This window comes from Equus przewalskii, chromosome 6 (assembly GCF_037783145.1).
Source record: "Equus przewalskii isolate Varuska chromosome 6, EquPr2, whole genome shotgun sequence".
Classification (NCBI taxonomy): Eukaryota; Metazoa; Chordata; class Mammalia; order Perissodactyla; family Equidae; genus Equus; species Equus przewalskii.
Genome location: NC_091836.1, coordinates 5,429,042 through 5,454,872, shown reverse-complemented (window position 1 = coordinate 5,454,872; position 25,831 = coordinate 5,429,042). Strand labels below are relative to the sequence as shown.

Below are 25,831 nucleotides of genomic sequence, written 5' to 3'. Positions count from 1 at the left end.
TCCGGTCGCTGGCGCTGTCTGAGCAAAAGTCAACAACGCGCCCGCGCGGTTGGGAAGGGTTCAGCCAATAGAAAAATGGGTCTGGCTTGGGTGGGCGGGCCTTAAGGGGAGACGTCATTAAAACGCGACTTTCACCCGTACCTGGAGAGCCAGGAAGATGGTGGTGATGGCGCGACTCTCGCGGCCCGAGCGGCCGGACCTTGTCTTCGTGAGTCCGCGGCAGGGTCGGGGTGGCCCGCGTTGAGGCATCGGGGCCTGGAGGCCACAGGGGATCGGGGCCTGGCAGCCAGGGCGATCTAGGCCAAAGCTCTGTGGGCCCGAGGACTGGGGGACCTTAACGGGCCAGAGGCCGTATGGGGGTGTCCGGACCAGGCTGGTCAGGAGTAAAGGTCTGGTGCTGGAACCCTGGTGGCTTGAGTAAAGAGCTTCTGTCGAGGTTAAGGGCCTGTCGTTCCGGACATGGGACGGAAATGGGAGCGCGCGGGAGGAAGAAGGAAGGGAGATTGACATAGCTAAATCTTGAGAGACCTGATGTCTGAAGTAAAGGCACGGTGACCTGGCCAGGGGCCTGGTTTCTGTGGTAAAGGCTTGATGTTCTGGGTAACGGCGTAGGTCTGGTCCTGAGCGTTATAGTTTCTGGGATAAAGGCTTGGTGTCCGGGCTAGAAGAACTCTGGAGTCGGAAGTAAAGACCTGGTCGTGTGGAGCTGGTCAGGGCATAGTCCGTGGGATTCTGAAGAGTCAAAGGTTTGGTGTTTGGAGTAGAGGCCTGACGTCTTTACTAGATGCTTGGTGTCCAGAGTTAAAGGTTTGGCGTACGGTGCATCTCTCTCTGAGATAAGGTTTGAGCTCCCAAGTTCTGGGGTGGAGTTGAGCTAGACTCTGGCTAGTAGGAGCCAGAAGGTACTGGTGTCTGGAAAGAGGCATGTTGTGAGGCAGTAAGGCTTAGTGTTCAGGGCAGAGGACTGGCATCGGACCAGGGCCCTGGTGTCTAAGCAGTCTGGTGATCTGAGCCAGAAAGTGGGTAGCTTGATTAGAAAGGCCAAAAGAGTGATGGCGGGGGGTGTGGGGGTAGTCTCGTGTCTGCTCTAGACCCCTATGACTGAGGAGTCTGATGATCTGGATCAGATTGTGGGCAGTAGAATTTGGGGGGGTAAAAGTGTGAGTCCTGGTATCTGGGGATCTGGTGACCTGGCGCCGGTGGGGGACAGTGGGGTCTGGCTGAAAGTCTGGGGTTTGGAGTGGAGGGGTGCTGTGCGAGGCTCTGAGGGCGCGTCTCTCTTCTCCCCATTCACCGGCTGGCAGGAGGAAGAGGACCTCCCCTATGAGGAGGAAATCATGCGGAACCAGTTCTCTGTCAAATGCTGGCTGCGCTACATCGAATTCAAACAGGGTGCCCCAAAGCCCAGGCTCAATCAGCTGTATGAGCGGGCGCTGAAGCTGCTGCCCTGCAGGTGGGAGCGACTCCCATCTGCCCTGCCCGCCTCAGCCCCCACCCCACCTTGTTTAGTCGTAACGAGACTGGCCAGTAGGTCCCAGGTGATTGCTTTTGTGGTCCGTCACTAGCATACATCCCCCGGCCAGTCAGCACAGCTTTCCTGATGTTCCGGGTCCATCCCGCCGGTGCTGAGACTTGTCACCCTTCCCCGGGCCCCTTTTCCCAGCAGCTGCCTCCTGGGGCAGGGCGGAGGGTTCTGGGGGTCCAGAAAGCTGACCAATACTGTCTGCCCCTGCCCCACCTCCTCCAGCTACAAACTCTGGTACCGATACCTGAAGGCACGCCGGGCGCAGGTGAAACATCGCTGCGTGACCGACCCCGCCTACGAAGATGTCAACAACTGCCACGAGAGGGCTTTTGTGTTCATGCACAAGGTGGGGGCTGGGCCAGGGGATGGGTGGGAGGTGGGGCTCAGAGTCCATGGAGGTGGATGACCCAGAGAGGATTGAGTCTTATTTCCTCTGTGCACTTGGAGTTGAACTAGACTTGGTCCAAGAGGAATGAGGGCTCTGGGTCCTGCTGCGTTCTTGGCTGTGGGACACCTGATGTGTCTTTGTGGCCAGGCCACCATGCCGGTGGCTCAGACCGGCCTGCCTCTCCCCACGCCTCCAGATGCCACGTCTGTGGCTAGATTATTGCCAGTTCCTGATGGACCAGGGCCGCGTCACGCACACCCGCCGCACTTTCGACCGTGCCCTCCGGGCGCTGCCCATCACCCAGCACTCCCGTGTTTGGCCCCTGTACCTGCGCTTCCTGCGCTCGCATCCGCTCCCTGAGACGGCCGTGCGGGGCTACCGGCGCTTCCTCAAGGTAAGCTCGTCGGGTCAGTGAGGCAGGTGGGCCAGGTTTCCAGGTCAAGAGCTGCCCAAACTGGTTCCTTGGGACACTTGCCCCATGCAGGATGTCACCTAATGGACAAGATGTGGGAAAAGGCTCCTTGAGACAAACTGGCTTTTGTTTGCCATTCATTCACTTGTTCTGTAAATTGTTCGTTAGTGCCTGCTTCTCATCAGGCATTGAGACAGGTGTTGGGGACAGTGTGACTGAGACAGTCCCTGCCTGCAGGAGCTTTCCATCTAACGGGGTAGACAGATGAGCACGAGGTGAGCGCATAAACTCGAGTAAAACCACAGCCATGGAAAGCCAAGGAATGGGAGATAAGCGGCTATGAGGATGTGTAACAGGCGGGTGGAGAGTTGAGGTAGAAACCGGGTGGGAGTGTGTGCGGTTTTCTCAAACTTCTGACATCTGTGATGTCATGAAACCCTTAGCATGGTACTGTTTGCGTAACAGTTTGTGGTGAAACCAAGGCCTGGCCTGTGCAGGCTGGACCATTGGTGTCTAAGGCAGACCAGTTAGGGCTGGGGTTGGACCAGTGGGGCCCACACTGGATCAGTGAGACCCAGGATGGTCACCTAGAGCCCAGGCTGGGCCCTTAGGGCTGAGGCTGGACCAGTGAGGCCCAGGCTGGACCACTAGTCAAAGCTGGACCATTGGGGCGCCAACTGGATCAATGGGACCAGTAGGCCTCACACTGGACCACTATAGTCAAGGCTGGACCATTTAGGACTTAGGCTGGACCACTGGGGCCCAGGCTGGACAGATGTGGCTAAGGCTGAGTCAGCAGGGATGGCTCTTGGCTGGGACAAGGTGGGTGGCTGACAGGAGGCCTGGAGCCACCGAGAGGAAAGGGCCATGGCACAGTGGCCCTGCAGCCCCACTGACTGCCGGTGGGGGGGGTCGGTGCCCAGCTGAGCCCTGAGAGCGCAGAGGAGTACATCGAGTACCTTAAGTCAAGTGACCGGCTGGACGAGGCCGCGCAGCGCCTGGCCACCGTGGTGAATGACGAGCGCTTTGTGTCCAAGGCCGGCAAGTCCAACTACCAGGTGGGCCTGTGGGGAGCTGGGAGTCGGGTCCGGCGGGAGGGCTCGCCTCCTCAGAGGCTGTGGCTGAGACTCTTTCCCCGGGCCCCGCAGCTGTGGCACGAGCTCTGCGACCTCATCTCCCAGAACCCGGACAAGGTGCAGTCGCTCAACGTGGATGCCATCATCCGCGGGGGCCTCACCCGCTTCACCGACCAGCTGGGCAAGCTGTGGTGCTCGCTGGCTGACTACTACATCCGCAGTGGCCACTTTGAGAAGGTGTGCGGGCACACGGGCCCTGGTTGCGGGCCAGGGTCTCCCCCCAGTGCACGTGTACACGTGTGTAAACAGGAAACAGGTGCACATGTGCTGGTGGTGCACACATGCGCGTGCACCACACATTTGCCTTCCTGAAGGTGAGGAGACGCCATTCAGCCCTGTGGACCTGTGTGCCCACCCTGGGGTCAGCCAGACCTGCCTCTCTCTGGCTGTGTGGCCTGGGGCCCGCTAAGCCTGGGCGTCCTCATTTGCACAATGGGAGTGACAGTCGCTGTTGAGGTGTTGGTGTTACTGTCAGTCACCATGTTTGCTTGCTCGATGTGTTGGGCAGTGGAGTGGCAAGCTCAGGGGATAGGGGAGAGTATTGGGCTCTGGGGATCCCCAGGGGGGCTGGCTGGGGCTGTTGGGGCCTCAGGGAAGATGGGAGCAGGGGAGAGCAGAGAGAGGGGGCAGTGAAGGATTAGGGAAGTGGGGAGCCCCGCAGGCCCAGCAGGGGCTGTCTGTGTCCCGCTGTGGGGAGCCTCCGACCCGGCATGGGCAGGACAGAGGCATGACCAGCTGTGCCTTTTACAAAGACCCTTCAGGCTGCCACTTTGAGCAGAGTGCACAGGCCAAGGCCGGCGGCAGGAGACTGGCCAGGTGGAGGCAGTGGGGCAGGACCAGCCAGTGACCGGGGCAGAGAGATGGGGCCCGAGCTTGCGGGGGTGACTGGGAGAGTGTGAGCTGGAGAAGGGGGCTGGGCAGGTTGAGGGCTGCTTCACAGCAACCCCTGAGCCCTCCACGGCTGAGCTGAGGTTAGGGTCCCTGCAGGGTGGCCTCTGGGGACAGGGAGATGGGTCACCTATTTGGTGCCAGGTGCTTTACACACGCCTGCCTTGAGCTGCACGAGGGGCTGTGACTCAGTTTACTGAGGAGGAGCCGAGGCCCCCAGGTCCCTCCAGCAGGGGAGGGGAGGTCTCCAGCCCCGGCTCTACTGAACATCACTGCTTGCAGCCTGCCGGAACCGGGCAGGCCCAGGGAGAGGGCAGGGCCCCGGGAAGGCCCTGTGGGGCCTGGTGCCAAAGGCACTCCTGCCGTTCCCCATGTGCCGGCGTGGGCACCCGCGCCTCTCCCCTGCCAGCACTTTCCTTCACCCGTCCCCGTCCCCGTAGGCTCGGGACGTGTACGAGGAGGCCATCCGGACCGTGATGACGGTGCGGGACTTCACCCAGGTGTTCGACAGCTACGCCCAGTTTGAGGAGAGCATGATTGCCGCCAAGATGGAGACGGCCTCGGAGCTGGGGCGGGAGGAGGAAGGTGAGCGGAAGAGGTGGGCAGATGGGGCTGGGGTGGGCTGTAGGGGTCGGGGAGTCCTGAGTGGCTGGGGCAGGGGAGAGGTGCATCCCGGGTCAGTCAGGGCCCAGCAGGGAGGGAGGACTGGACGATGGAGGTGGTTCAGGAGGGCCTGGGCCCGAGCTTGGCGGGGAAGGAGGGCTGTGGGGAATGCTGTGGGCCGGGGGTGAGCCAGGGGTCAGGGTGGCCCTGGGGCAGCTCCGGCCAGGGCCAGCAGAGAGAGTGCCAGGGTGGAAAGTGGGGTGAGGCAGTAAGGCCCAGAGCCCTGGGCTGGGGCTGGAGGGAGAGGGGGTGGGGGCCGGAGGTAGCTGTGTGCTGAGGCCCTCACCCCTGCTCCCTGGCCCCTGTCGTGGGTCCCAGACGACGTGGACCTGGAGCTGCGCCTGGCTCGCTTCGAGCAGCTCATCGCCCGGCGGCCCCTGCTCCTCAACAGCGTCTTGCTGCGCCAGAACCCACACCACGTGCACGAGTGGCACAAGCGCGTGGCCCTGCACCAGGGCCGCCCTCGGGAGGTATGTGATGGCCCCGGCCCCGGAGCCCTGTCCCCCCTCCGCCCTCATCTGCCTAGCCCCACCCACACCTGACCCAGCCCTCCCGCCCAGATCATCAACACGTACACGGAGGCCGTGCAGACGGTGGACCCCTTCAAGGCTACAGGCAAGCCCCACACGCTGTGGGTTGCATTTGCCAAGTTTTACGAGGACAACGGGCAGCTGGACGATGTGAGTGCCATGGCCTGTGTGTATTTGCTTGAGCATGTTGTGTGTGCATGAGTACAGACGGGTCCTTGGCCGGAGGACCCGGGGGCACAGGTGCATCTGCATGAGCATGCAGGCATGTGCACTCTAAGGAGCTGAGCGCCAGGCAGGCAGGGTCTCAGCCCTGGCCTCCGCCCGCCCGCAGGCCCGTGTCATTCTGGAGAAGGCCACCAAAGTGAGCTTCAAGCAGGTGGATGACCTGGCAAGCGTGTGGTGCGAGTGTGGCGAGCTGGAACTCCGCCACGAGAACTACGACCAGGCTTTGCGGCTGCTGCGGGTGAGCACCAGCCTGGGTCCTGGGGAGGAGGGTGCAGGGTGTGCGGCCCCGGAAACCCGTCTGAGTTCCCTGCTCGGTGCTACTGACTCCCTGCAGAAGGCGACGGCGTTGCCCGCCCGCCGGGCCGAGTACTTCGATGCCTCGGAGCCCGTGCAGAACCGCGTGTACAAGTCGCTGAAGGTGTGGTCGATGCTCGCTGACCTGGAGGAGAGCCTCGGCACCTTCCAGGTGAGCTGCCGGGAAGGGACGGGCCGCGGGCCTGTGGCAGGGGAGGGACAAGGCCACCGACTCAGCCCCCACTCCCCCTGCAGTCCACCAAGGCCGTGTATGACCGCATCCTGGACCTGCGCATCGCAACTCCCCAGATCGTCATCAACTACGCCATGTTCCTGGAGGAGCACAAGTACTTCGAGGAGAGCTTTAAGGTGAGGGGGCGCGGGTGGCAGTGTCCCCTCCCTAGGGGCCCCGGGCACTGTGTTCATGCACTTGGTCCTCCGTAACCAAGTACCACAGACTGAGAGGCTCAATCAACAGAGATATATCTCCTCCCAATCCTGGAGGCTGGACATCCAAGATCAAGGGGTCGGCCGGGCCAGTTTCTCCCGAGGCCTCTCTCCTTGGCTTGTAGCCGGCCATCCTCACTGCGTCCTCACGTGGGCATCTCTGTTGGTGTGTGTTTCTGCTGTCTCTCTGTGTCTCCGAGTCTCTTCTTATGGGGACGTTAGTCGTGTTGGAGTCCATCCTAGTGACCTCGTTTTGGCTCAGTTACCTCTTTCAAGATCTTATCTTCAAACACAGACATCACTTGAGGTCCCAGGGGTTAGGGCTTCAGCGTGAATTTCAGGAGACGCCGTTCAGCGCATCACAGGCACTGAGTCCCGCCTCTGTGTGTGTATGAGGTGGGGGAGGGTGTTGTTGTAGGTGCCCTGCCGCTCAGGCCGCGGGTCGTAGGTGTCTTATGCACGTGTACCCATGGTGAGGCCCTGCCCCACCCTGGGGTTTTGGTTGTGTGGGTGTGGAGATGACGCATGTTCACGGACAGGGCAGTCGTCCCTATGCACGTGTGCCGCCCCTGCCTGAGTGACAGGCCCTGCCCCTCGGCCTGGACTCCAGTGTCCGCAGAGCTGAGGGTCCACCCCCTCTTCACCCACAACATCCCCCACTAGTGACTTACTGAGTCCTAGTCCCGCCCTGTCCTTGGGGTTCTTACAGTCTGTTGAGGCAGACGGGCAGCACGGCCCCCCTGCCAGCACCGTGATGGCGGGGAGGGCCACAGTGGGGAGGGGTGGACAGGAGGGGGCCCGCTCACCAAGCTTGAAGGAGTCTCCTGGCGGACTGGGTGCCAGGTGGTGTCACCCTGAGACTCACACGCCCCCCATCTCGCGGCAGGCGTACGAGCGCGGCATCTCGCTGTTCAAGTGGCCCAACGTGTCCGACATCTGGAGCACCTACCTGACCAAGTTCATCGCCCGCTACGGGGGCCGCAAGCTGGAGCGGGCGCGGGACCTCTTTGAACAGGCGCTGGATGGCTGCCCTCCCAAACACGCCAAGAGTGAGGAGGGCCCCGCGGGCTGGGCGGAGGGTGTGAGGAGGGGCGTCGTGGGCGGGGCCACTGCCCTCTGACGGCGGGTGCTCCCGTCCCTCTGCAGCGCTCTACCTGCTGTACGCGCAGCTGGAGGAGGAGTGGGGCCTGGCGCGGCACGCCATGGCCGTGTACGAGCGCGCCACCAGGGCCGTGGAGCCCGCCCAGCAGTACGACATGTTCAACATCTACATCAAGCGGGCCGCCGAGATCTACGGGGTCACCCACACGCGCGGCATCTACCAGAAGGCCATCGAGGTGCCTGCCGCAGGGGTGGGAGGGTCCTGCAAGCTGGGGGATCGGAGCGTGCCTACGCGTGGGGGCTGGGAGGGGCGTTTGGGAAGGGGCCAGCCTGGTGTGTTGGGAACCACCTGAGCTCTCCCAAGAGGGGCGCCCCTCCTGCCTCCCACCCTGCCTGCTCTGACCCCACCGTCATCCAGGTGCTGTCGGACGAGCACGCGCGGGAGATGTGCCTGCGGTTTGCGGACATGGAGTGCAAGCTTGGGGAGATCGACCGCGCACGGGCCATCTACAGCTTCTGCTCCCAGATCTGCGACCCCCGGGTAGGGATGGATCCGCCGGCGGGCGGGTGGGCTCTGGGAGGCTGCGGCCGAGCCAGCCAGCTTACGTGTAGACCCTCTCCACAGACGACTGGGGCTTTCTGGCAAACGTGGAAGGACTTCGAGGTCCGACATGGCAACGAGGACACCATCCGGGAGATGCTGCGGATCCGCCGCAGCGTGCAGGCCACGTACAACACGCAGGTCAACTTCATGGCCTCACAGATGCTCAAGGTGTCGGGCAGCGCCACGGGTACTGGTGAGCAGCTGCGGGCCACCCCTGGCCTCGGCCGGGCTCGCCCTGGGGCGACATGTTCCCCCGTCTCAGGGCCTGTCGGCCCAGCCTTGACCTCCTGGGACTGCGAGCAGTGGGGCCCGACTCTGCTTCTCCCTCAGACTGGGAGCTTGAAGGCTGGGGCCTCGAGGACAGCTGGGCGCCCAGCGCACCAGAGCGAGGGTGGCAGGGCCTGGTGTGGCTGTGGAGAGGGCCTGCCCATGGCATCTGATGCCCACCTTCCCCCACCAGTGTCTGACCTCGCCCCTGGGCAGAGCGGCATGGACGACATGAAACTGCTGGAGCAGCGGGCGGAGCAGCTGGCGGCCGAGGCGGAGCGGGATCAGCCCCCGCGGGCCCAGAGCAAGATCCTGTTCGTGAGGTGAGAGCGGGGGGCTGGGGCTGGGGCTGGGAGGGGGGGCTGGGCCCAGCTCAGCAGTGTGCCCCGCCCCCGCCCACCCCCAGGAGCGACGCCTCCCGGGAGGAGCTGGCCGAGCTGGCACAGCAAGCCAACCCCGAGGAGATCGAGCTGGGCGAGGACGAGGACGAGGATGAGATGGACCTGGAGCCCAACGGTGAGGGGCCAGCCAGCCAGGCAGGGTGGTGGGGCAGAGGCAGGGGAGGGCCCCTCCTGGAGAGTGACCGTGTCCTCCCCTCCCCGCCCAGAGGTTCGGCTGGAGCAGCAGAGCGTGCCGGCCGCCGTCTTCGGGAGCCTGAAGGAAGACTGACCCCCGCACACCCCACCCTGCTGCCCCACCTCACCCCTCCCGCAATGAAGCCTCCATTTGTACGTCATGGTCTGAGCCTCCTTCCTGCCCGCCCCTCCTGCTGCCCAGGTGCCTGTAGGGAGTGCCAGCTCGGTGACGCCCTGGCCCCGGGCCCGGCTCCCCCCACCCCCAGATTGGCTAGTGCGGGAGGTGGGGCAGCCGGGCATCAGGCCAGGGCACACGCTCCACCCTCACCCTGCAGAGCCAGTTCTGGACTCTGAGAGGCCAGCCTCTCTGCCACCTGAGGCTGCTTTGAGCCCCAAGCCTGGGGGCCTTGCCCCCAGTCGCCCAGGTCTCGCCAGCCCTTGCCCCTAGAGCAGCTCTCTCCCCACCCCCACCATCACAGGTCGATTCCCAGCCGCCTCCGCAAACCCTTTTCCCTGGGCGAGGGCCCACCTCCCCTCGGTCAGTGAGCTCTGGAGGCAGGCAGTCCCTGGTCCAGCTGTGAGCTTAGCAGGGTCCCTCTCTCCCTGGACAGCAGCCAGGAACCAGACCTCGGCCACAGGCCACGGCCAGGGTGTGGTCTTTAGTCTTAAGCTCTGGGAAGCCATTAGCGGGCTCCAAGCTATTAAGGGATTTTAAGCGTTCAGGGACTTAATCAGATTTGTGCCCCGAACAGGCCACGCAGGCTGCTGTACGGGATTGGCTTGTGGCAGGAGGGAGCTCGGGATGTAGGAGGCCCAGGCTGTGGGCGTGGCCTCGGGGGCGGGCGCGGGGACGCAGAGAGTGGAGTGAAACAGAAGAGGCCTTTAGAAAGTGAGGCTGGGCCCACACCTGAGCCGCACGGAGACCCGGAGCTCCGCCCGGCTCGAGCTTGGGCCGTAGGTCCAACACCTGAGACGTCCAGTGGCCGTGCCAAGGAGGCAACTGGACCCTCAGACACGGAGCTCAGAGGAGAGAAACACGGGCATCCTGGCCCAGAGGTGGTAACCGAGCCTGGAGACATAGGCAGGCGGCTTGGGGAGAGAAGATCGAGTGTAGCAGTTGGCCGAACGCCAGGAGAGGCCCATAATAACAGGCTGACCAAAGAGGAAGCAGCCATGGGGGCAGGAGGCCACGGGCGGGGAGGGCTGGTCAGAGGCCTCACGGGCCCAGGACGTCACTGAAGGGGCGCTGGCAGGGAAGGCGTGCCGGCCCTCAGCAGGAGCTGCGTCAGAGCCCTCGAGGGGGCGGAGGAGAGGCTGGAGTAGATTCCAGAGCAAACAGCAGACAGGAAAGGGCCGGTGCGTGTGGAAAACTCGCAGGCCCAGGTGTCCCCGAGCACCCCAGCCAGCCTCGGGGTGATGCCAGCGCACCAGCTCTCTTTAAATTATTTTATTCAAGAAGGTGGGGAGGACAGACAGGGGACCGAGCTGAGCCCTGAGTCCCTGAACCTCCCAGCTCAGCCCCCACAGCAGGACGGGACGGAAGTTAGGGGGTGGAGACTCCAGCCCCACCCGGACAAAGTCGGGGACACACAGGACCCGAGAATGCCGACTGGCGGTCCTCCAGCAGGGCGGCGGCCAGCCCACCTGGGACGGGCTATTTGGGGGTGCTGCCGCCCTTCTTGGGGGTGGTGGGCTTCTTGCTCTGCCAGAGGTGACCCTGGATGGTGAAGGCATCCACGCTCATGGACATGGTCTTGGCAGGGATCTGCGTGAAGCGCTTGCGGTCCGAGTTGTACTTGTAGATGCCCTCCACCATGGCGGGCGTCACTGTCCGCGGGCCGTAGCCCGCCAGCCGCGACAGCTCCTCCGTCTCCCCCGACAGCGTGTAGAGGGCCCGGAACTGGCAGCTCGAGTCGCGGAAGAGGATCAGGAAGTGGTTGGCCTTGCTCTTCTCGATTTCCTGGCGGGTGGCAGGAGCGGTCAGCTGGCGGCAGGGCCCCCGTGACCCCCCCGCCCCATGCCCCAAGCGCAGGCTCACCTCGAGAATGCGGTTCTTCTGCGGCTCGTTCACCTTGCCCGCCAGGCAGCAGTGGGACAGGGCGTTGTGGATGATGAACTTGTTGGACTTGGCACTGGGCTCCTTGTACAGCCGCGGACCTGGGGGACAGGGTGGTCAGCAGGGAGGACCAGGGGACAGGGAACAGGCGGTGCTCGCCCCCCTGCGTCCCACCTACCTGTGTACTCCGGGACCGACGCCGGGGAGGAGGCGTTGCTGCCATTCTCCCAGTCCCGTTCTCGGCTGCCAGGCAGGCGGCTCGGGGACATGAGGCCGGAGGGGGAGGGAGCCCTGCAGGGGGAAGGGATGGGATGGGCAAGCCTAGAACATTCCGCAGATGGGGAGACGTACACGTATGCTTTACGCACTCCCAAGTCCACACAGTGTCCTCTCGAGCTCTCCCCGCCTCAGGCCCGCTCAGCACGCAGCCAGGTGCCCAGAGGCCCGTTCTTGGGCCCTCCTTCTGGCACAGACGGTCCCACTGGCACTGGGCACACGGATGTGCCCTTCCATCCCTTCGGTGACATATACACACATTCATGCCACATCACACTCGTCGGCGCGCACGCAGACTCCACGGGGCCACCTGCCCCGCTGAGCTCACCGAGACGTGGGCCTCTTCACACCTAGGTTGTTGGCCTCGTTGGCCACGGTGGACAGTGACAGCGTGGACTGGGAGTAGACCTTGCTGAGCCGAGAGCCTGGGAGTGGAGGGCACTGGGTCAGGCCCCACACAAAGCCCCTTTGCCTCCACAGATGCCCTTGGGGGCCTTACCGGGCAGGCTGGGGAGGGAAAGTGGGGGCAGCCCTGCCCGAGACCCTCACCCCGTTTGCCCCCTTGAGATGGACTCCCTTCCCCCATGGCTGGGGGCATGAGCTTTGCCCGGCAGGCTGTGCAGAAGCAGCACGTGGGTGGCCCCCCCCCCCCGGAAGTCCCTTGGCCCCAGACATCCCGAGGGGTGTCCTCCTCCAGCCGAGGAGAGCACCCTGGGCCGGCTCTGCCCACACCTCCTCATTCTCGCTGCAGCCCTCCGCCTCCCTCTGGGCGGCCCCCCCTGCCTGGAAGGGTGCTGGCAGGCCCCACCCCACAGGGTCCTCACCCAGCAGGCCGCGGGCCGGGCTCCGTGCCAGGGCCGAATCATCACAGCAACCAGAGCGTGGCCGGGGGGCCCTGCGTCCACCCCGGCCTGGGCCCCCTGTCCCCGCAGCCCGGGGCCGCAGCACCTTATCGAGGTCATCCATCAGCTTCAGCTGGGCCCGTCGCTCGTACTCCAGCCGCGTGAACTCCCCGCGCCGGGGGCCCACCTCCTCCTCGGCCGGGGCCCTGGCAGCAGGGGCCGGGGTCGCCGCAGGGGCTGGGGGGGCCGGGGGCCCAGGGGCCGCCTCCTCCTGGGCCAGCCTGCAGATGGGGGAGAGCAAGCAGTCAGAGGGGTCGTGGGGTCGCCGGCGGCTGGGTCCCCGGGCCAGGCCCAGCCTCACCGCGCGGCCTCCTCCCGGCGCTGCTCCCTCTCGGCCTCCTGCCACTGCCTCCGCCGCCGGGCCTCCTCCGCCCGCCGCTGCTGGCGCTCCAGCAGGCTGGCCCGCTTCTGAGCCATCTCGTCCTCAGGCTTGTCTTCATCCTGGGGGCACGCACGAGTCCAGCTGGCTGCCCCTTCGCCGGCACAGCTGGGGTCGCACATTCCGCTGACCCAGCCTGCCAGCCACTCACCTGTCCTTGGGATTCTGTAACTGTTCTGAAGGCATTTAGTCGGCACCTACTTTATGCACAGCCCCATGCTGTGGGGCATGACAGGGATGGGGCAGACCTAGTGCTGTTCACACGAAGTGCTTAATGCAGCAGGGAAGACAATCTGGTGTCACACTGACAATGGTAAACACCAGCAAGAACAGCTACCCGTCTCCACCGTGGGGAGGGACCTATCAGCCTGGGGCACCAAGCGAGGCTTCCTGGTGGAAGCAGCCCCCGAGAATGATGAGGAAGACTTAACTGGGTGGGGGTGAGGGGTGAGGAGACTGGTTCAGGCAGCAGGAACAGCAAGTGCAAAGGCCCTGGGGCCAGAATAAGCCTAGTGAGGGTGGAGAGTGTGGAACAGCAGGGAGGCCAGTGTGGCTGGACAGAGAGCTGGGGAGAATGGCAGAGGACAAGTCAGAGGTGAGCAAAGCCTAAGGCCCTGGAAAGAACCTTTATTCTAATAAGGGGGCTACAGAAGGGTTTTAAATAGATGAGCAACAAGGTCCAATTTGCATTAAAAAAAAAAAATCTCTGCTCCGTTGAAAATATCTAGGGATGGGTGTGTGGTGAGGGGGTGTGTGGTAGACCAGTCAGGACTGGACTGCAGGTGTCCGGGTGAGACACAGCAGCCCAGGCTGGGGGTGCCATGAGGATGGAAAAGAGTGACCGGCCACAGAACAGGGTCAGGAAGGGGAGCAGGTGGGGCTGTGCTGGGGGCGGGGTGTGAAGGAGAGAGCAAGAGGGAGGAGATGCCATGGAAGACCCTAGTCCTGTCTGTCCATCCACCCATTCCTGTCCATCTGTCCATTGCCCACCCATCCACCATCTGCCTACCTACCCATCTACCCTGTCCTCCACCCACCCCATCTATCTGCCCGTCTGGCCACACACATCTTATCTGTTTGCCCACTCCCACCTGGCTCCCCACTCACCCATCCACCCACCTTCTCTCCTTCTGCCAGCTCCATCTATCTGTCCTTCTGCCCACGTACCTTCTGTCCATCTGCCATGCAGCAGGAAAGCCCTATCCGTCCGACCACCTGTCCACCCGCCTGTCTGTCCACCCACCCACCCACCTCCCCACTCCATGACCATCTGTCCATCCACCCGCGCCCCCACCCCCACCTCTGGCCCCTCCCCCACCTGCTCTCTTGACTCACCTTATAGAAGAAGCCCAGCCCAGCTCGGGGCTCTCCCTCTGAAGACGCCTCTTCCTCTAAGGAGTCCTCAGCCCCAGGGGGGCTCCCGTCTCCCTCATCCTCGGCCGGGGGCTCTCCCAGGCTGCCCAGTGGGATCTCGATGAGGCCGGGCCGGGCCGCAGGCTCCTCAGGAGGCGGCCGCTCCGCCAGGAGGATAGAGGAGCGTGTCTGCACAGGCACCTGGCTCGGCGAGAACTTGCGCAGGTGGGGGAGGCTGTCTACATCGTGGGGAGGCGTGAGCACCCTCGTCAGGGGCGCCAGCCGCAGCTCCGCTGGCCGTGCATGCTTCGGGCTGCGGGGTGTCGGGCTGGGGCCGGGCCCGGGGCTGCGCCGGGCGGCTGGGGCGCGCCGGGCAGGGCTGGGGGACGCGGCTTTGGGACCCGTCGTGGGGCCAGGGATGACCCACGCGGCGGGCGGCGGGGCCGGCGCGGGGGCCTCGGGTGGGGCCAGGAGCCGCTGCTGCTGGTCCGTGAGCCTCTGCATGTCCCGCTGCAGCGAGCTCAAGGCGGCGCTCAGCTTGCTGACGGCCCGGTTGTAGTCCCCCAGCCCCTCGGGGGGCGCCGGGCCCAGTTCTGGCGAGAAGGTCACTGCCTTGGGCCGTGGGGCCGGCTCGCCCTGGCCCTCGCCTGCTGGCCGCTCCCCACCAGAGGCCGGGCCCAGCTCCTCCTCCACCTCCACCTCCCCGCCGGCCTCCCGGGGCTGCACCTGCAGGAAGGCGCTCTTGCCCAGGCGCTGCCGGTGCTTGGCAAAGATGGCCTCGATCCGGCGCTTCTGCGCTTCTATAGCCCGGCGCTTCTCCTCTAGCCGGGCTCCAAGCTCACTCATCTCCGAGCTCAGGGCCTCCGGGGCCGCTGAGCCGGCTGCCGGGGACCCAGCCTCGGGCTCGGCCTTCACTAGCTGCTTCTTGCGTTCAGCAAAGCTGGTCATCTTCACTTCCGAGTTGCTGGCCGCCGGGGACGAAGCCGCCGCCTTTGGGGAGCCCTCAGACAGGGCTGGCAGTTTCGATACCTCCCCGGCTGGGCAGGGAGACGGTTTCAAGGGGCCCTCGGGGTGGGGCAAGTAGACGGGTGCTTTGGTGGGCCCATCGGGCAGTGGTTTTGAGGCCCCCTCGGGCGGGTACGGGGAGGCCAGTGGCAGTTTGGAGGGCCCCTCCGGGGAGTGGAGGTAGAAGCTGCCGTCGGCAGCCCCATCCGGGAGCAGCCGGGGCTCGGCACTGTGGATGATCTGTAGGGCCTCCTCGATGGTGGGCAGGTCACCAGGCTCCGGGGGTGGCTGGGCGGGGGTCCGGGCGGGCACGGAGCGCGGGGGACCCAGGCTGTCCGAGCTGGCGGAGCGCAGGAGGACGGGGTCTCCCATGACAACATCCACGTCGCTGTCCAGGCCAAAGGGGGTGCTGAACGAGACGGCCTGGGAAAGGGGACGGCTGGGCGGCCGGAGGGAGGGGTCAGCCCCTGGGACAAGCCCCGCCCCACCCCGGCCCAGCCCGCTCCACCGCCTGGGCCCTGGAGATGTGCTCACCTGAGCTGACGGTTCCAGGCCTTGCCGAGGGCCTCCATGTGGGACATGGACGGGGAGGACTTCAGCGAGCCTGGGGAGGGGCAATGGTGGTCACTCAGTGGTCACTATGGAGTCACTGGGGACCCTGGGTGGGATCAGCCAGGAGCTGTCACTGGGTGAGTCACTGATGGGTCATTATGTGGACAGATAGCTGGGGGCCATTTGTTGTTCCCAGGGGGTCCTGCCCAGCCACTGGGGACGTCACTGTGGGGGTCAGTGAGTGTCACTGTGGGGACATTCAGGTGCCAGAGAGACCCAATGGAGGGGTCAGGAGGAGAAAACAGGAGGCCCGCTGGGACAGTCTTTGGGTGGGGTTCTCGGTGACAAGCCATCCCCTGCCCTCACCTGTAGATCCACGGAGTGGGGACTGGGGGCTGCCAGATGACAGGAGAGGGTGGCGGAAGTTGAAGACAGGAGAACTGCCGAGAGAAGCACGTCAGCCACAGGATCCCCCGTCACCTCTCCCGTGGGGGGGGCCCTCATCTCTCCCAGGGGTGCAAACCGGAGCATCCCCAGCCCCATCCCGGCGCCCAGCCAGGTGGAGGAGCCCATCCTGCGGTGGGGACTCGCCCAGTGGGCAACCATACCTGCTGCCACTGCCATTCTGAGGGGTGGAGGCCTCCATGGCCCGGGGGGAGGCAGCTGCAGCACAGAGAGGAGGGTCAGGTGGGGCTTGGCCTCCCCACCCCCACCCCATCCCAGGCCGGGCCTCACCGTGACTGTCAGGCAGGTCCTTGGCCTGCACGAAGTCGGGTTTGAGCACCTCGAAGCACATGAACATCTCGGCCAGCAGCACCACCAGGTTGATCTGGGGGTGGAAGGCAGGGTCAGCAAGGGGACCCACAGCCCTGGACACCCACCTCGAGGCCCCGAGACGGCCTTACCTTGAGGGGCGGTGGGACATAAAGCAGGTCTTCGAGAGACAGCGGGCAGCCACGAGGAAGGCGGCAGGCGCAGAAATCCTGCACCAGCTGGAGGTTGTACAGGCTGTCCGCCACAGACATGGGGTCTTTGAGGCACACCTCTGCAGGGACAGAAGCCTGGGTCTCCGACTACTCTACGGGAAGGAGGATGGGGAACCGAGGGCCCGGCCACCAGCATACACAGAGGACCTCCTACAGGCCTCCCGCCAGGTGCCCTTCAAGAGGTGGTCCTGTGATAGGCTGTTCCTTTGCTTCTGCTGTTCCCACCCCCTGGAGCGCGAGTCCCCCAAGAACTCAACTCACAAGGTTTCTCCTGACCACCCAGCGCCCTTTGGGGCATGTAACATCCAGAACATTCTTCTGGATAAACTTATTGTCTTTCTCTCGCTCCTAAGACATGAGCCGCCTGAGGTCAGGAGTGAGTCTGTACTGTTCTCGCGGGATCCCCGGAGCCTAAAACGGGGTCTGGCACACAGTTTGCACTCGATAAATATTTGCTGCAGGAGTGAATTATGTGAAGTGCAGAGAGATCTAGACACTTGGGTGAGGTCACACAGCTAATCAGAGAGAGAGGTTCAAACCCAAGTCTGCCAATTCTGGAGGCTGTGCTCATAATCACTGAGATGCTCTGGAGACAGAGGCCTGGGGGTTGGGTCTTAGGATGCAGGGCACCCAAGGGCCCATTCGCTCACCCTCCAGTCGCAACAGCTGGGGACAATAGCAGTGGATTGTGGCGGCCAGCGCAGCCCCACTTGCCAGGTCCTGGAGGCTGGTCACTGTTGGAAAGCAGGGGGCGCGTCGGGCCACGGCACGGTCCTTGCGGTATCGGATCTGTGGGGGGAGCAGGGTCAGGTCAGAGGTCAGGCTGGCCCCCAGGTCAGCGGTCATGCAGGCTGGGCGGGGAGGCCTGGGGTTTCCGCCACGGGGGGCGTGAAGCCAGTGGCCCCAGAGCCAGAGTGGGGGGCCAGCCTGGAGCAGGGGAAGGGCAGCAGCGAGAGGCAGAGGTGTCTGCGAGCAGCCAGGCCAGCAGCGGGGGCTGGGGACAGGGACTCCTGGGACCCCGGGGTGGGGGATACATTACCATGGGGGGTTTGCTCCCCGACTCCTTCAAACAGAAGGCAATTGCGTGCTGGGGGGGAGAGGAGCAGCCGTCAGCGGGCGGGAGGGGTGCTGACTTGCTGGGCCCCCAAGCACACCTCCGGGGGGTGGGGGAAGCCCTGACCCCTGTCCTGAGCCCTGGCCGTCCAGCTCCCTGACTGCACTCTGGCCGGCTTTGGGGACCCCAGCTCCTCCCAGCCCTGAGGGACCCCACAGAGCAGCCTCCCATGCAGGAAATCCCCCCCCCGCAAAGACCCAGGCCCCAGCTCAAGGACAGGATGCAAGGAAGCAGGCAGGCAGGAGAGGAACCCCAACCCAGGCCCAGGGTGGGGAGAAGGCGGCCCTGGAGTGAGCAAAGGCGGGGACCCCGTCCAGCCCAGAGCCTCCCTCACTTGCAGTGGTAACATTTCCCTTGCTTCCGGGATGGACAACCCCCCCCCCCGCAAAGCTGAGATCTGTCCTTCTTAATCTTAAGGTTCTTCCACCCTCTTCTGCCTCTGAGGGTCTTCCTCTTGCCTAGGGGGACCTCCCTGTGCCCTGCCCTTTGGGGTCAGGATCCACATGTCTGACGGGCTAGGGTCCTCCCTTCAGAAGCGCCAGGGGTCTCCCCACCTCGGCTACCGTGGGCAAGCAGAGGGAGTTCCGCCCTGCTGGTTAACAGCTAGGGAGGCCATCCCCGCTGTCCAGAAACTGGAGAGGGTCCACCCTCTCAATTAACAGCAGAGACTCCCCCTTCCCTTGGTTCATGGAGGGTTGGGGTCCCACCTCCTTTGCTCACAGCTGGGGGGCTAGGAGAGGGAGCAGACAGGCAGGCAGAAACAGACACACAGACAGACAGAGCGACAAGCGGGACAGGCAGACGGGGCGAAGAGACAGCCCCACTTACAGGAACCAGCTTCCAGTACCAGCGTGTGGGGCACTGATGCCAGAGAGGCAGAGAAGAGAGCAGGAGGAGTGGGCACAGAAAAGAGGGGAGAGGACACAGAGAGAGACAGAGAAAGAGAGAGAGAGAGAGTCACCTCCAGCACCCCCCACCCTGCCCCCCGATGCAGGATGGCCTCGAGACGCAGCCCTGCCCTGCCCACCCAGCCCTCGGTTCATCCGTCCTTCTGTCCGTCCATCACCCCAGCCTCACCGAGGGCTGCGCTGGGGCCACCCCATCTGCAGGGGCCGCGGGAGATGCTCTCTGGGCGGCTTCCTGTTCTGTCTTCTCCTGCAGCCGCCGGATGGTCTGGGGAGCAGGGAGAGGTCAGTGCTCAGGTCACTGGGTGACCCTGGCCGCAGACCCAACCCAGCCCAACCTCGCCTACCGTGTCCACCCAGAAAAGGAGCTTGTGCTCCAAGCTGGCCAGGGCCAACGGACCGGGCACCGTCTTTGTCCACTCCAAAGCGAAGGCAACCATGAGAGCGTCAATGACAGCCAGGTGGGCTCCCTGTGGGGGCAAGGGCTGAAGGATGAGACCAGAGGCGGGATGGAGGCTCCTCTCCGCCACCGAGGGAGGAGGAGGAGGAGGAGGAAGAGCCTGGAGGTGGGAAGGGCTCGACGTGGGAGGTGTTTGAGGGGTGGGGCCAGGGTTAGTGGGTGGGGCCTCGGGGAAGGAAATGGGATAGTGTCCAGGAAGACCCACTCCAGGTGGGCCGGGCTTTGGGGTCACAAAGTAGGCCTTAGGAACAAGCGGGCCATGGAGGCAGGTCTTCAAGGGCCAGGACAGCATCATTTGGGAGGAGCCAGGCCTGGTGGGAGGAGTGCTAAGGGGAGGAGCCAGGCCTGGTGGGAGGAGCAGTGAGGGGAGGAGCCAGGCCTGGTGGGAGGAGCAGTGAGGGGAGGAGCCAGGCCTGGTGGGAGAAGCACTGTGGGGAGGAGCCACGCCTGGTGGGAGGAGCCCTGAGGGGAGGAGCCAGGTCTGATGGGAGGAGTGCTAAGGGGAGGAGCCAGGCCTGGTGGGAGGAGCAGTGAGGGGAGGAGCCAGGCCTGGTGGGAGAAGCACTGTGGGGAGGAGCCAGGCCTGGTGGGAGGAGCACTGAGGGGAGGAGCCAGGCCTGGTGGGAGCAGCCACACTTAGTGGGAGGAGCTCTGAGGGGAGGAGCCAGGCCTGGTGGGAGGAGCACTTGGGGAGGAGCCACGCCTGGTGGGAGGAGCCCTGAGGGGAGGAGCCAGGCCTGATGGGAGGAGTGCTAAGGGGAGGAGCCAGGCCTGGTGGCAGGAGTGATGAGGGGAGGAGCCAGGCCTGGTGGGAGGAGACACGCCTAGTGGGAGGAGCAACGCCTGTGGGAGGAGCCCTGAGGGGAGGAACCAGGACTGGTGGGAAGAGCGCTGTGGGGAGCAGCCAGGCGTGGTGGGAGGAGCGCGGAGGGGAGGGGCCAGGCCTGGTGGGCGGGGCCCGACAGGCAGGGCCTACCATGAGGATGGGCTGGTGCCTGAGGTCGGCCTCCTGCACTGGGCGCTCGGGCAGCGCGGGCACCGTGCCCCTCCGCGCCAGCAGGGCCAGTAAGGCGGCGGGGCTGGGGGGTGTCTCGAGCTGCGGCAGCGCCTGGCGCCAGGCCCGGCAGTAGAGCTCGGCCGAGAGCAGCAGCCGCGTCACCGGGGGCTTCACGTGCTCCTGCGCGTACTGGTCCGTGTAGAAGGGCTCCCACAGCTCCGAGGGCACATGCTCTGGGGGGCGAGGTGACGGTGGTGGGCGGTGAGCGGGGTCGGGTCCAGCGGGCACTCCCACCCCGTACCATCACATGGCCCCAGTCTAGGGGCGGAGGCCTGAACTAGGGAGGACGCCCCAGGAAGGGAGAGTGGGGGCCGGGCCGAGACATAACTCCCGGGTGTGCAGAAGTTTGCCAGTGGAAGGCTGACGGTATTCCAGGCAGTGGCGTCGGCGCATACAAAGGCCGGGAGGTGGGCTCTTGGACCCTGAAGGGAGATTGTGTAGGCCGGTTGGGCAGGGTTTGGGGGAAAATGAACAATCATCATGACAATATGGTTTAATGCATCTCCCTGGGTGCCCCCACCACCCCTGTGGACTTTTTCATACCTTCTGGCAATCCTTCAAGAAGTGGCCAGGGCACAGTAGGTAACTAGGCTTTACAGATGAGAAACCAAAGCTCAGAGAAGGAAAGTAACGTGCCCAGGCCACACAGCTGGGCCATGCTGCGGCTGGGACTGCAGCCCGGGCCTGAGGCAGACCCTCCACCCTCTCAGCTTGGACATCGGGGTGAGATGAGCGGCAGAGTCAGGGCCTGGCTGGCAGGGCACAGAAAGGGGGAGGTGGACAGGCTGCGTGAGGGGCGTGAGGGGGCTGCACTTGGTGACTGAAGGGAGGAGGTGGGCAAGGCAGAGGGAGACGTCCAGGTCCCCATGAGGTGTGAGGGGAAGGTGGGGGGAAGAAGGTGGTAGCTGAGATGGGGGTCCAGGCAAGGCAGCAGGGGAGGGGGTGCAGACTGGGGGCACCCCCAGGAGGGCACCTCAGGGAGAGGCCTGAGGAAGCCCCCTGTGGACAGAGAGGTGGGTGGCAGAGCCCCAAGTAGGACCCAAGGGTGCAGAGAAGAAAGACGGGAGCAAGCCGCCAGGAAGATCTGGGGAGGTCGAGGAGGAGGTGACTGGGGCCAACACGGTGTGGGGACCTGCCCTCATGGGGGGTTCCGAGAGGCCTCCACTCTTATTCCCGTCAGAGCAGCTATTTGTATATTGGGGCTCCTGGGTGTTTGAAAGAACGCGGGCAGCGTGCTACTGCTCAGAAGCCTTTGAACGGGACAACCACATCTTGCCCAGCCACGCCCCCCAGAGGCTCCCCCTCCCCCACAAGGACCCAGGCATCCTTGCCTTCAGTCCCTCCCGGCCCCAGGTCCTCCCCCGCTGAACACCCCACTTCTGTGGAGAGGGGTGCCCGCTCTCGCTCTCTGCCCCCGCCAGGTCAGCTCCTTGAAAGAAGAGTTCTTCAGATCCTGCCTCCTTCCGCCTCACCCCTCCCCAACCTGCCCTCCTGGTTCCCAGCCTCCCAAGGCCAGCAGGGGCCATCCAACATGCAACTGTGGGCCCGTATCTCACCTGGGCTCTCTGCCCAACGCCTCCTTCTTCTGGAAACCTCTCTCCCCCTGGCATCCCCCAGCTTCCCATCTTTTTCTCTCTCCCATCAAGTCCAGCCTCCTCCACACATGCCACTTCCCTGTGGGGTTCCTGACAGCTCTGTCTGAGCAGCCTAGTAAATGGACATCCCGCCCCACCCCCGCCCCGTCCAGCACTCTGATGGCTTCCACGGCCCACCTGTGGCAGCCCAGGCTTCTCTCATGACCCTCAGCGACCTGCTCCGGGACCCGCTCCTTCTCTCTGTCCTTGCTGCAATGAGCAATCCCCACCCCTCCTTCTTCATGCTCCCCTCCAACAGCCAACCAGTCATCTGGTTTCCACCTCCCAGCATCTCCCGGAGCCAAACCCTCCCCCCTCTCTCCCCAGCCGCTGGTCCTTTCCTGCTGCCATCAGCAAAATGAAACAAGTTTCTTTCCTGCAGGCCTTGTCAGGGCCTTCAAGATGAAAAAAAACGTGAGCTAGAGCCTACTGACAGCCAGTGTGGATCAAGCACGAGGTCCGTGCCAGCGTTTCTTCACCTTGGCACGATTTGCATTGGAGTCTGGCTAATTCCTCGTGTTGGGCGGTGGCTGGGGTGTGGGGCTGTCCCGTGTCCCATGCACTGTGAGATGTTTAGCAGAATGTCTGGTCTGTCCCCACTAGATGCCAGAGATACGCTCTTCCCAAGTAGTGACAAGCGAAATGCCTCCAGCCACTGCCCCCCATTGAGAACCACCGCTCCTAGTCCCACGCGTTTACTGACCCTTTACCGCAGAGCAATGCCGTCCAAGAGAAATACCATGCGAGCCGCGGTCACAGTTTTCTACTTTCTAGTAGCCCCATTAGAAAAGAGACAGGTAGCGTTTACTTAGTAATCCATTTAACCCGATACACACCCGGAACGTGATCAGGGCTACATGTCATCAACATAAAAACATCCACGAGCTAGTCCACATTCTCTTTTTTGTCCCAAGTCTTCGATGCCACTGCGTATTGACAGCACCTCGCGATTGGGACCAGCCACGTGTCCCTCCTGGCTACCACCTGGGACAGCACGGCTCTCGGGGCCAGCTGCCATTTACTGACACCACGATCACCTTGCACGCATTGGCTCACTGACTGCTCACATATTTCTTCTTCTCCCCGCTGTGCAGAGGAGACAACCAAGGACCAGAGAGCTGAGATGACTGGCCCCAGATCACACAGCTGGTGAATGGCAGAGCCGACATGAACCCAGTTTCCCGGGCGTCACACTGATGTTCTGAAGGCATAAGGGACTGCAGGTGGTGTTTCCCAAACTTGCTTAAAGATGGCGCCCTTCCTCATCTCTGACCTAGAGTTCTGCTGAGCCCACCTGCCTGCGTTCCCGTCCAGCCTCCTCATACCTGTGCCTTGGGGCCACCAGAACTACCTCCTTCCCAGCCACTATTCCCTTTGGGGCAACTGCACATCTCATCTTGTCAGTCCTCAAACACCTTCGATGGCTCCCCGGTGCCCTCAGATCCCTACCCACGGCCTGAGAGGCTTTCCCCGTCTCCCACCTCTCGTCTCCCCTGGCCACCACTGGGATGCGCATTCTTCTTGGAGAACTAACTCCCTGTTGGTCCAGACCCTAGGCCTTCCGACATGTGGTCTCCTCTCCTGGCAAACTCCTACACGTCTCTCAAGGTTCAAACCCCGCCTCCTCTGGGGAGCCTTCCCTTCTCTTCCCCACCCTGGAAGATTTCAGGGATCTCGTCCTCCGGGCCCCGGGGCACACCTCTGCGTCACAGACCTTATCACTCTGAGCAGGGGTGATCTGGTTTCATGTCCCATCCCCCTCCCTCCCGCGTCCATCCCCATCCTCTCCTCTCTGTCCTAGGCACCCAGCAGGCATCAGTAAAGGGTCCCAGAGCTCTGCTCCCCCCTCAGGGCCTGGTGTCTCACCCTCCTCAGCCCCCCTCTGTTTAGAGAAGGTGGGTGGGGGGCAAACTGAATGTGACCCTCAGTGAGGGTGTCACACAGCACAGGGAGCTGGGTCGGTGGAAACAGAACTGAGCGAGTGAGGGCATCTCCTGGGGACCTCGCTTTCCTTTCTGCAAAATGGGATAGTAATTTCTGCTCTGTCCCCTGGCCAGGGGAGGATGAATAATATTAATAATAATAATCAAAATACCACCACCAGTCACCGCAGCAGTGGTGAGCGTTTGTGGAGCGTGTCCCGTGTGCCAGACACAGCGTGAAGGACCCTGTGGTGGGTTTCTCCCTTCCGCCTCCCAGCTGCCTTGTGATGAAGATACTGGGATCCCAATGGCCCAGGCTCGGCCCCGGCACTTCGTGGGTGCCCCGGAGACATTTGCAAAATGGATAAAGCAGTGAATGGATGCCTTCTTTTACAGAGCGGGAAGCAGAAGCTTAAGAGAATTGCCATAATCCGTCCACATTCTGGTGGAGCTGGGACGCAAATCCATCTCTGATTCCCAAAGTCACTGGAGCCCTCTGTGGCCTCCTAAGCTGGGATGTGAGGGCCTGGGGCCCACCTGGGGCCCTCCTCCAACCCCCCTTTCTTCCTTAAGCAGATCCTACAGGATAGGTAGGCCCCAGAGTGGGCCCTCCATGGGAGGGTGCAGGGAGAGACACAGGTGGAACCATCAGGAGATGGCCAGCTGTCGCCGAGACCCACACCCAGAACAGGTTCATCTGGGAAGGCCACTGAGGGGGGATGGGCTGTGCCCAGCTGGTGCCAAGACCAGTGGGCAGGACCAGTGGGAGGGCAGGGCGTCCCCCTCGGAGGGCCCAGAACTTAATTAACCCCGTCTTCTCCACCACCAGGCCCTAGCCCCCAGCTCTGGCCTGGGGCCCTGACTGAGCCAGCCCACGGCCTAGAATCCTGGGGACCCACCTGCATCCTCCCACTCGGGGTGGCCCGCGTTTTTCACACATGTGGGCCTGGGGGACCGAGAGGAGGGGCTGCCCCACTGGGAGAAGGCCCTGCACCTGGGCCCCCCCCCCTCCCCGGGCGATCTTGGATAAGCCGTTTCCCTTCTCCTGGGCTCGTCAGCCTGCTAGGCAAAATGAGGCAATAAGTCACAGCTGCCAGCCGCTGGCCGGAGCCATGGAGGCGAAAGAGGGGGTGCCCGGAGCTCTCCTGGCCGCCCGCAGCGCAGGCAGGCCCGACGCCGGCCGTGTGTCCGGGCTGCGGGGCGGGCGAGGTGGGGGGGTCCTCGCGGGCGCGTGATGTGAGTGTGCAAAGGGGGGAGGGCGTGCCAGGCAAGGCCCGCACTGGCAGAGCCCACCCGGCCCGCAGACCGAGCCGCGCTCACCTGGGGGCCCGGACGCCGGGGTCCCCGCGCGGAGCCGGGCCGCCGGCCCCACCCCCACCGCGCTCCCGCAGCCCGGCGGGCAAAGTCCACGGCCCGGCCGAGCAGGAAGCGCGGAGGCCCGGCGCGGCGGGCCCGGCCCGGGGACCCCCGGCGATCGGCGCTATTGTTCCCACGGCCCCGGCCTCCCCGGCCCGGCGCCCCGCCCCCCGCACCTGCCGCCCCCGGCCCGGTACCTGCGCCCCCGAAGGCGGCCCGCAGCACCCACGCCAGGCTGGCCGCCGCCTTGGCCCGCGAGAAATCGTACTGGTCCAGCGACTTGATCTCGGGCACCAGGAAGGTCCTCCGCAGCGGCCCGGGCCCGGGGGGCGCCGCCTCCACCATGGCGGCGCCGGGGCTGCGGGCGCCCGCTCCGCGATCGCTCGGGCTGGGCTGCGCCGCGCTCGCACCCGGGCCGCCACCGCTGCCGCCGCCACCACCGCCGCCGCCGAGCCAGGTGCGGCCGCTCGCGCTCGCGACGCTGCGTCGGCCCCGCCCCGGGGCGGAGCCCAGGTGCGCCCCGCCCCCGCCCCCGGCCCGGCCCCGGCCCCGAGCGAGTCCCCCGCCCCGCTGCTCCCCGCAGGGTGGGGCGGGCCGGGACTGGGGTGCTGGCCCCGGAGGCTGCAGAGGAGTGTGTGCGGTGTGTGTGTGTGTGTGTGTGTGTGCCCGCGCGCGCGCGTGCACCGGAGAGGATGAGGGACCCTCTGCCTGCGGATGTGTGTGCCGCCCCAAGGGTGCCTCCTGAGATACGAGTGTGAGCATCCGTGCGGGCTTGGCGTTGTGGCCAGTGAGCAGCGTGTGCGTGGGTGCACCTGCTTC

At 64.4% G+C, this 25,831-nt stretch overlaps 2 protein-coding genes across 6 annotated transcripts; one reads left to right on the top strand and one right to left on the bottom strand.

Annotated features, from left to right (window-relative positions):
• The first annotated feature begins 3 nt into the window (after positions 1 to 3).
• Positions 4 to 9,216, top strand: XAB2 (XPA binding protein 2). Its single transcript, XM_070622814.1, has 19 exons — positions 4 to 208; positions 1,305 to 1,453; positions 1,748 to 1,871; positions 2,110 to 2,307; positions 3,249 to 3,383; positions 3,474 to 3,638; positions 4,790 to 4,934; positions 5,331 to 5,482; positions 5,573 to 5,692; positions 5,874 to 6,005; positions 6,102 to 6,233; positions 6,317 to 6,430; positions 7,395 to 7,557; positions 7,655 to 7,845; positions 8,028 to 8,150; positions 8,235 to 8,406; positions 8,674 to 8,803; positions 8,887 to 8,996; positions 9,088 to 9,216. Exons 1-19 carry the CDS (start codon positions 158 to 160, stop codon positions 9,147 to 9,149), a joined length of 2,568 nt encoding a protein of 855 aa, XP_070478915.1. The 5' UTR covers positions 4 to 157; the 3' UTR covers positions 9,150 to 9,216.
• A 1,271-nt stretch (positions 9,217 to 10,487) lies between these two features.
• On the bottom strand, positions 10,488 to 25,484 carry CAMSAP3 (calmodulin regulated spectrin associated protein family member 3). Of its 5 annotated transcripts, none has more exons than XM_070622809.1 (19): positions 25,210 to 25,484; positions 20,020 to 20,273; positions 18,931 to 19,053; positions 18,756 to 18,851; positions 18,507 to 18,539; positions 17,604 to 17,651; positions 17,215 to 17,353; positions 16,484 to 16,623; positions 16,314 to 16,407; positions 16,187 to 16,241; positions 15,945 to 16,018; positions 15,561 to 15,630; positions 14,004 to 15,465; positions 12,591 to 12,730; positions 12,212 to 12,510; positions 11,716 to 11,812; positions 11,290 to 11,402; positions 11,094 to 11,212; positions 10,488 to 11,015 (listed from the first exon to the last, which is right to left on the bottom strand). In XM_070622809.1, exons 1-19 carry the CDS (start codon positions 25,355 to 25,357, stop codon positions 10,710 to 10,712), a joined length of 3,810 nt encoding a protein of 1,269 aa, XP_070478910.1. In that variant the 5' UTR covers positions 25,358 to 25,484; the 3' UTR covers positions 10,488 to 10,709. The 5 variants fall into 5 exon arrangements, with proteins under 5 accessions (XP_070478910.1, XP_070478913.1, XP_070478912.1 ...); XM_070622812.1 differs by having other exon boundaries at positions 14,004 to 15,414; XM_070622811.1 differs by lacking the exon at positions 17,604 to 17,651.
• Between the last annotated feature and the right edge of the window lie 347 nt (positions 25,485 to 25,831).

What these genes read in the sequence shown, in the direction of transcription:
- XAB2 (XM_070622814.1), top strand. Translation starts at nt 158, where the DNA reads ATGGTGGTGATGGCGCGACTCTCGCGGCCCGAGCGGCCGGACCTTGTC. An exon ending in AGGCTTTGCGGCTGCTGCGG is followed by an intron (nt 6,006 to 6,101) that starts GTGAGCACCAGC and finishes GACTCCCTGCAG; the next exon opens with AAGGCGACGGCGTTGCCCGC. An exon ending in TCTACCAGAAGGCCATCGAG is followed by an intron (nt 7,846 to 8,027) that starts GTGCCTGCCGCA and finishes ACCGTCATCCAG; the next exon opens with GTGCTGTCGGACGAGCACGC.
- CAMSAP3 (XM_070622809.1), bottom strand. Translation starts at nt 25,357, where the DNA reads ATGGTGGAGGCGGCGCCCCCCGGGCCCGGGCCGCTGCGGAGGACCTTC. An exon ending in TGGCCCCAGCGCAGCCCTCG is followed by an intron (nt 18,540 to 18,755) that starts GTGAGGCTGGGG and finishes CTCTGGCATCAG; the next exon opens with TGCCCCACACGCTGGTACTG. An exon ending in CCCGGCCCGCGGCCTGCTGG is followed by an intron (nt 11,813 to 12,211) that starts GTGAGGACCCTG and finishes CTCCACTCCCAG; the next exon opens with GCTCTCGGCTCAGCAAGGTC.